The sequence below is a fragment of the Uranotaenia lowii genome, chromosome 3, assembly GCF_029784155.1.
Source record: "Uranotaenia lowii strain MFRU-FL chromosome 3, ASM2978415v1, whole genome shotgun sequence".
Lineage (NCBI taxonomy): Eukaryota > Metazoa > Arthropoda > Insecta > Diptera > Culicidae > Uranotaenia > Uranotaenia lowii.
In genome coordinates, this window is record NC_073693.1 from 125,506,592 (window position 1) to 125,515,792 (window position 9,201).

The window sequence follows — 9,201 nt, forward strand, 5'->3', positions numbered from 1 at the left end:
CTGAGTCGGAATTCTGGGTCTGAATTCTGAGTCTGAATACTGAGTCTAAATTCTGAGTCTGAATTCTGAGTCTGAATTCTGAGTCTGAATTCTGATTCTGAATTCTGAGTCTGAATTCTGAGTCTGAATTCTGAGTCTGAATTCTGAGTCTGGATTCTGAGTCTGAATTCTGAGTCTGGATTCTGAGTCTGAATTCTGAGTCTGAATTCTGAATTCTGAATTCTGAGTCTGAATTCTGAATTCTGAATCTGAATTCTGAATCTGAATACTGATTCTAAATTCTGAATTTGGATTGCGGATCTGAGTTCGTAATCTAAATTCAGAATGGCAATTTCCGAATCTAACAGAAAAAGTATCAATTCGTCAGGTCATCGTTCAACCCTGTCAAGAAGATGTTAGATTTCCAGTAACAAAAAAATAATTTAAAGTCTAGGGATCAGATTCGGCTCGGCCGGTTTTTTTTCCCAGGGCACAAACTGTCTGGATACAGGACTTTTACCTCAACCAACAACAGAATCATCTACAAGAAGATTTAACCGGAGAACAACCATTAGACGAAAGGTATTTCCTATTCACTTTACTCTCCGAATGATACTTGACGACAACGTTCGTCAGTTGATGGGAAGTCGCACAAGCGGTCCCGGCCCAAGGAAAAACTTCCATTTTTGTAGACTAAGTGTATTCAAATTTTATGCAGATCCAATACGATTTAGAAACATACTTTAAGTATTTGCTCTCTCTCCCTTGCATTGGTTGGTCTCGGGTTTTTCTGGTTCGGTTCCAGTTTTGGAGGCGCGAAAACGACTTGTATGAATCAGGCAAAAAATCAACTCCGATGAAGGATAATCAGATTGGTGGAAAATTGTTGACAGTACAGTTGACCTGCCGGTGTGTTCTGTTGAAAACTTGGAAGTCATTTAAAGTAAGATAGTATTCTGCAGCATTTTTCATTGGTGAAATGTTGCTGAAATTTTCAAACTTTCTCTAAACCTAAACTGCTCAATAAGATTCGTATCTGAAAGCGGTCGAATTTCTGCCATTCAAATAATGCTAAAGTTTTCCATTGGTAAAATTTAACGCCTAGTTCTAGGCAACCGAAATAATAAGCTGACATAAGCGTTCTCAAATATTTTTTTATAAACATTGGAACTTTAATAAAAAAATGTTTTTTAAATAGTCCGACAAGCTTCTTAAACCTTCTCAAAGAAACTAGTATCAGGTAAATTTCGGTTATGTGACCACAAGCCCGCTATCGTTGGGTCTATTACTAAACTTCCTAATGCAAATAAAGCAATTGATAGCCATCAGCCGCCCGATTGATTGCCTTTTCTCGTCGGTTGCCGTCTTTCTTTAAGCCTTACATAAATCGTTGCCCATTTTCACATGACTTGACCCTTCTCTCTCTTGATCGTTTTTCACATTCAAATGGACTCGAATCACTTTCTGGTCGGTTTTCCGGTAAGAAGAAAATTGAATCTTGGAAGGGTTGACTACATCCTGCTTCTCACATGGAGCATTCCAAAACTGACCGAGACGCCGAGCCGGAAAAGGAAAGCTAATTTGAAATGCTAACATTTGCAACAGTTTATAACCAAGAAAGGGTAGTTCGAAGGAAAAGACTGCCTTTTCTTGGTTTTCCTGGTAAGGGAAAGAAATTGAGCTCCCTTACGTGTTTGACTATTTCCAGAACTGAAACCGGTAGTGGTGAAAATTGGGTGAACCATTTTCAAATTACCGAGCGCACGGCTCGCTGGAGAAATCAAATCAGCATATAAAGGATTTCCACTGAATTCTCTTGTGTTTGTGTTCTTTGCAGGGGTTTGGAGAAATGTTTTGCAGTTGAAGGGATGACTTTTGCGGTAAGCACTAATTGACAGATTATAACACTTTAATATTGCATTTTATTTCCTAAGGCCTAATCTACAAATTATTACTCATGAATCTTTCATCCACAAATTTTTAACTATTCCGGAAACGTTTCTCAATAACGCGATTCAGATTATCCTAATCAATAGAGGAATTTTCATCGGCAGTAAACATCTTCCTCATCCTGTTATTCCAGTCAACCAAACCAAAGAATGTCGTCCACCCACCCCATAGGGAAAGGAAATCCAATTTGTATCAATTCATTTTCTCAGGAAATGGGAAAATGATCCTTCATCTGGGAAGATGATTGAAGGAAACTGGCAATCCATCTACCGCAGCCGGCTTCTCGGATAGAGATTGATTGCTACCGAATGTATCGTAGGTATACCGTTATCCGTTTTTTATTCATTCATTACAACACGACAACGGATTAGAATCGCTTCCGGCAAACGAAGATGAAACGGATGCAAGTAAGCTTGCGAGATCGAATTGCTTTCCATTTAAAATAATTGTGAGAATCTTGATAGTCAACATAATCCAAACCACACGTGCTTGAAATTATGCACATATGTGGAAACAATCAGTGCATCGAAATTTATATAACGTTATTTAATATGTATAATATATAACGTTATTTAATATATTGTAATATGTTAATAATGAAACAAAACATTGCCACTGTGCAGTTAAATGAAAGTAATGTGAATTTTAAGATCTCGTAAAAAAATATAAATTTTATGGATATAGGTACGTGTGTTTGTAAATTTTTAAGGTAAAGCTAACCATAGCTATCTTTTTTATATCGCTACTAGCTGATCCCGTTCGAACTTCGATTCTTTAACAACAGTAAAAAAGTGATCAGATTAGATGTTTCTGTTTGAATAAAATAAAATCTAGATATTCCAAACACTGAAAAAAAAAACCTTCGCTTTAAGAGTATCGTAGTTCGGGATAATATTGATCACTTTTTACAATATTTTTCGATTATTATTTCTGCCAAGGGGAATGTGGCTTGTTTCATATTTATAAAACCAGTACTGGACTCCTATGAAAGTAAAATGCAGAAAATTATTGGACTACTTTAAATTTGATTTAAAAATCGAATTCGTCGCTGTTTAGGAATTGATGATTTGGGGTTACATTGATCAGTCTCCATTTTGACGGTTTTAACGAGTTTTTTTCATCATGAAGGATACAAAGCACCTTCATAATTGTTTAAAAATTCTAATTTATTAATTTTACGTTGCTTTTTTAACGTTTTCTTTTACAAATATTTATAATCGAAAAAAGCAATGATGCTGCATACATCTAGGGGCAAAAATTATAATAATTGCTAAATAGTTTTAGCTTCAGGATACAAATGAAATTTTACCTTCACACATTCCCCTAGGCCCTCCCACTATTTCAATTTTCATTTTTTCTTCAAAGTTGATCATTTGATAGGATTCCTAACCATTTGTCCAATAAGGGCTTACTCTTGGAAAATATCCTTACTTTTTAAATATCAAAAATAGCTATAAAAATAGCACTATAACTATACATATACAAAAAACAAAAATTGTTCTTTCACATTCAGCCACCCGTCGCTTCTAAATACCTTTTGGTGTCATCAGGAGAGCTGTTTGTTTACGAGCCTTGAAAAAATAGATAATTTTAGATTTTGAAATTTTAACGATAGTTTATTGATTTGTCTTTGATGAATGGACCTTACAGACTTTGTATCTTAAGATTAAGGAACACTACTTATAGCTATTTTAAAACTACGTTTACACATGTTAAAATCAAACAGATGGTATACAGAATTGAAACGTTCACAACATTTATCCAACGGGTGACTTCGGCCATATGCAGTACGGTGATAGGGGATCCAGAGAAACTGGCGTTGTCGAAGTGTTCGGGTCGAGACGTACATGTTGACACGTTGGACAATATATGATGAATCAATTCGGCAGGTTAGGGTATCGAAAATTAAAGTTTGCTGCAACTCGGCTCGACGCTTTTCGAGTGTCGCTAAATTCATCAGGCTGCATCTTTGTTCGTACAGTGGTAGTCGATGTGGATCATTCCAAGGAAGCTTTCGTAAAGCGTATCTAACGAAACTTCGCTGAACTCGTTCGAGGCGGTAGGATTGGGTGTTCTGAGAAGGAGCCCAAACCTGCACAGCGTACTCCATGATGCTACGCACTGAAGAGCAGTAGATGGCTTTAAGGGCATAGATATCGTCGAAATCAGAAGTGTTTCGGCGCAAAAATCCAAGAGCTGCGAAACCTTTTGCAGCAGTAAGCGCAATGTGCTCAGAAAATGTGAGTCGGCTATCCACTTTAACACCTAAATCAACAATAGACTTCATGTTCTCCAAGCTCACTCCAGAAAGTTGATAGTTGTAATGAACAATATTACGTGAACGTGAGAAATTAACCACTTTACATTTTTTTTGCGTTCGCCGCCATTCGATTTGAGTGGCACCAGTCCTCTAGTTTGGCGATGTCAGTTTGTAGGGCGAGGCAATCAAATTCGCTAATCACTTTCCTATAGAGTTTCAGATCGTCGGCATACATAAGCGTGTCAGATTGAAGCGTTGCACACAAGTCATTTACAAAAATAATAAATAATAAAGGTCCAAGGTGACTACCTTGCGGTACTCCAGACGGCATGTCAAATTTCCTCGAGCGTGAATTTTTTATATTTGTGTACGCCTGACGGTTAGCAAGGTACGATGCAGTCCATTCAAGCGACCAGGATGGAAAGCCAAGTCTATCCATCTTTGCAATCAGTATTTTGTGCGGGACCCGGTCAAAAGCCTTCGCAAAGTCGATGTAAACCGAATCTACTTTACATCCTTTTTCCAAATTGTTGTTCAGCGAGCTCACGTAGCACATTAAGTTGGTGACAGTTGACCTTTTTTTTAACGAAACCATGTTGCGAGTCAGCGATGAAGGGTTTGATGGCAGCATACATACGTTCATGCATCAAAACTTCGAAGATTTTGGAAATTGCACAGAGTATCGAAATCGGTCTGTAGTTTTCTACACAATGTGCGTTTCCTGATTTGTAAATCGGAGTGATAGCCGCAATACGCCAGGCGTTAGGAAATGTCCTTTCTCTGAGTGAGCGATTAAACAGGTGACAAATCGGTGCAGCTAGAGATGCAGCGCAATTTTTTAGTACTGAGTGAGGTATATCGTCTGGTCCAGTACCTTTAGATGGGTCGACTGTCGATAATCTTTCGAAAACTTCCTGTTCAGTGAGCGATGGCATAGGTAAGTTGACGTCGTGAGATTGTATAGAGGCTAGATAGTTGCTATCTGTTTCATAGTCGGCGGAACTAAAAACGCTTTGAAAAAAGTCAGCAAACATATTCGTAGATTCCGTCATGTTACTTGCAGCTACGCCATTAAAACTGATGTCCACAGGAATAGTTGCATGTCTTCTCTTGCTTTTAAAGTGTTTCCAAAACGACGAAGGATCGCGTTTCAGGTTCTGTTGAAAGCGGCTGATGTGTTGACGATAAAGATTGTCGTTCAGTTCTTTAAAATCTCGTTCCAAAGACCTCAAACGGCGTCTTTGATCTTCGGTGCGATTCTTAGTATAACACTTGCGGGCCTTACGAAGCTGGTTCCGTAATCGTCTGAGAGCAGAGTTCCACCATACGTATTTAAATGACTGGGGTCTCGGAGAGCTCTTCAAAGGAACGTATTGTTACAAAACGGAGTGGAGTTTTCTGTAGAATGCATCGACTGCAACATTGACGTTGTCGTTAGCACCGATGAATTCCCAGTTTGTGGAGTCAAACGCAGCAGCAATCAGGTCGAAGTTACATTTACTGTAGTCTAAGACGAAGTCAAATCTTCCTGTGCAATCGGTCGGCGAAGAATTGGAGTGAACTTCCACACATAATACGTACGGCTTGTGATGACGGTCGGTAGGAATAATCGAGACCGGAGATTCGAACATGATCACATTACCAGGATCATTGCAGAAAGCAAGGTCCAACAGGCGCATATTGTTGTTTGGTATGGAGCATATTTGATGCAAGCCAGCGGAAAAAAGTATTTCAGTTAGAGAAATTTCGGCTTCAGTGGAGGCGTTTGTCGGCAGGTAGCTATTTAAGTCATGATCAAAGATCCATTGCAGTTGTGGGAGATTGTAATCGCCAACAACGATGACAGAGTCCAGTACCGCACTGGCCACCGCGGCCAGATTCATTATTCGTTGTACTGCGGCGAAATGTGTTTCGTAGTTGCGAAGGCAGCTGTAAGGCCGAAGATATATGCAACATAGGTACAAATATCCCAGATCGGTTCTAATTCTGACAATAGTTTGCTCAAGGTGTTCACAACCTTCTAAAGTTATTGGGATTGCATTCAACTCCTTTTTAACAGCAATCAGGACACCTCCACCTCTTTGAGCCGTGCTCGTTTCAGCACTACGATCGCAGCGATATATACTATAGTTCGAAGAAAGTTCGCAGTTTTGAAATTTGTCGTTCAACCAAGTTTCTGAGATTAAAATGCAATCATGGTCACTAGCAGACAGCGCGTTGTAGAAAGCGGTTGTTTTGGTGCGCATACCACCTGCATTCTGGTAGTAAAGGGAAATGCTACGGAGTTCAGTTCTTATCGGTTGAGTATTGAAATTTGAAGTAACGGGTTCAAGGATCAGTCGTTCCACAGGATCTGGGTTGACCGCTTCTGTTACTGATTTGGGGTAATATAAGGGGTTGTTTGTGCAGTATTGTTCGTAAGAAGCGATTGCGGTTTGGGGGCCCAAAAAACCTCGTTGGATCCGTTACCAGTAAATTCCCTGAAACGAATTCCAACAGGCCAAGTCTCAGTGGCCAGAGCTTTACTTCGCAAGTCTGTTTTCATGTCAACTTTGAATGACACAAATGAAAGAGAGTTAATATCTCTACCCCTTGGTACGAGCTTTCTTATTTTGATTTCGTTGTCACCAAGATTGCTGCGAATCATATCGAGAACCCTCTCATCAGAAACACTTGGGTGGACTCCAGCAAGGTACAGCGAGAAAGTTGAAACTGATTCAGCGCTCTGCGATGCGATGGAAGCGATATTGGCATGATCAGAGTTGGTTCCTTGAGCACAGATGCGTGAAGGGGGTGGGCGACGGGGTGTGGAATGAATATTTTCTTCGAAACGGCGACGTTTCGTACCAGGAACGGGAACAAGCAGTTTATTGGAGCTAGGAGTACCTTTCGGTGTCGGGAGATCTTTAAAACCGGAACGCATTTCGCTGCGTATAAGCTGAAGGATACTGTCCTGAATTTCATTTTTTAACGATGTCTTGAAAGAGTCGACAAATTCATCCGCAGCCGAAGAAACTGATACCATGGCATTTTTAAAGCGAGCCGTTGATATCAGTTTTTTACAGCACGTGCAAATCCAGATAAGATGCAGATTTTTTGTTTTTCCCTCAATCAAATTTGGCGATAATTCGGAACATTTCATGCAAACTTTTGTAGAGCAGAACCCTTCGCATTGGATGAAATCCCCTTCGAAGATGTCTGCACATTTTTCACATTTATGAGCCATTATTAAATGTTATTCCAGATATTTTTTGTTTCGATTATAGTCGTTTTATCATCTTTATGGCATTCGCGACTTTATCAACGTTGCAGTTGGCGGATCGTTATTGAAAAACTTATCCGGTACAAATGTGTTCGATGTTTACTCTTGGGCTCAAACTCGCGGACATCGGCTCAGGAGACAACAGACTTGCCAACTGAGCTATATCTCAAGCCCGGTTATTCCAGATATTGAAAAGGCTACTGTGCTCAGCAACAGATAGCGCTAGTGTCGCTTGAGAGAAAAAGTAATTTGGGCTTGTGTGTCTGTTGTGCGCTTGTTCTTTGATGTTGTTTTTGGTTTACCTTGTATTGTCGCAGATGAAAACAAAGCAGGGGCCAATCACGATAAAGCTGAGAATAGTGGCGATGTCGGCGTTTGGTCTGGTGGTGTGGGTTGGAGCAGCTAGTGAGTTTTGTTTTGGGTGGTCGGAATCGCAATCAAAACACAAGCAGCAACGGTCAACTTTATTCGGTATACGGTCGGGTTTTTGCAAACGGAAACAGTGTTTTACATACGGTTGAGTGGCTTGTTGTGCGTTGTAATGATGTACGGTGGTTAGCAAGTGAAGAGCAGGATGTGGCGGTTGGCTGTTGTCACGCTAGGTGATCGGTGGAGCGGCTGGTATCGGTGTTTTTGGAGGCTGGTTTAATCAACGCTGCGGGCAGGCGAATTTGACGGCGAGGTGGGAGGGTAGGAGGACTGGCGGAGGCTTCTCGAACCACACTCGAGCCGATATGTAGGTGTTAATTAGTGGCCTTTACCTTGCGAGCAGGAAGTGGACGGATTGTGACGGCGATAGTGCGGTAAGTAATAATGATTTTGATAGTATCACTAGGATTTTAAAACTTATTTGCGGTTCTGAATCAACAAAAAATAGTTGAGCAGTTACGGAGCAATAACAAACACAAGCTTTTCAAGATGGCGGAGAATTTTTACTTTACTTTTTACATTTTTACTAACAGAAAACAATTTCAAATACAAACCAAATTTTGTCTATTTGATACTCAATTAATAGGCCTTCAAACGGTGAAAACTGTTTTCAAAAATTCAAACTATAGACTAAGTTATTGATGAAAATGTGGAAAAACTTATTGATGGTCAAAGTTACCCCGGTGATCAATGTTACTCCGTTTTATGGTACCCTTATTCATTAGAGTGTCCTACCCGGGATTTCCCGGTCGGGAATTCCCGGGAATTAGAAAAATTCGGGAATTCCCGAATCCCGGGAAACGCGTAAAAAATCCCGGGAATTCCCGAAGCCAGTCAAATGTGCTAAATTACTACAAATTTACACGATCTCAATTGGAAAAAAATAATCAGATTGATCTAGAAAAATGATAGTTCTGCTAGTGGTTCTACCTTGATGGCTTAGTCTAAAATATTTTTTTGTCTTAAATATGGTTAATACATTGAATTCGATAAAAAAATGTTTTTCCAATCGAAAACTTAGTGTAAAAGTGAAAAACGACAAAAAGAATCTAAAACATAAAAATTCCAATAATTAACGCTACGGAAAGAATCTAAATGTTCTATTTTGCAACACTCATCAATTAGAACTTCCGTTTCGGATACTGTTGGCAATAGCAAATTCATCAGCAAAAAATTACATATTGTTAAACAAATGGATAGTTATCTGAAAATTTACAATATTTGATGAATAACCTGAAGTCTAGCTAACGCATCTATCGATAGTGCGAAATTTTTCTCAATAACTTCAAATTTTTGCAGCTAGAATCAGACCAGTTTTTTG

General features: G+C 39.5%; 1 protein-coding gene across 1 annotated transcript; it reads right to left on the reverse strand.

The window, feature by feature from the left end:
* Positions 1 to 4,698: 4,698 nt before the first annotated feature.
* On the reverse strand, positions 4,699 to 6,072 carry LOC129752587 (uncharacterized). The gene is made up of 2 exons (XM_055748362.1): positions 5,570 to 6,072; positions 4,699 to 5,494 (listed from the first exon to the last, which is right to left on the reverse strand). Exons 1-2 carry the CDS (start codon positions 6,070 to 6,072, stop codon positions 4,699 to 4,701), a joined length of 1,299 nt encoding a protein of 432 aa, XP_055604337.1.
* Between the last annotated feature and the right edge of the window lie 3,129 nt (positions 6,073 to 9,201).

What these genes read in the sequence shown, in the direction of transcription:
- LOC129752587 (XM_055748362.1), bottom strand. Translation starts at nt 6,072, where the DNA reads ATGAATCTGGCCGCGGTGGCCAGTGCGGTACTGGACTCTGTCATCGTT. An exon ending in AGAAAACTCCACTCCGTTTT is followed by an intron (nt 5,495 to 5,569) that starts GTAACAATACGT and finishes CTCTGCTCTCAG; the next exon opens with ACGATTACGGAACCAGCTTC.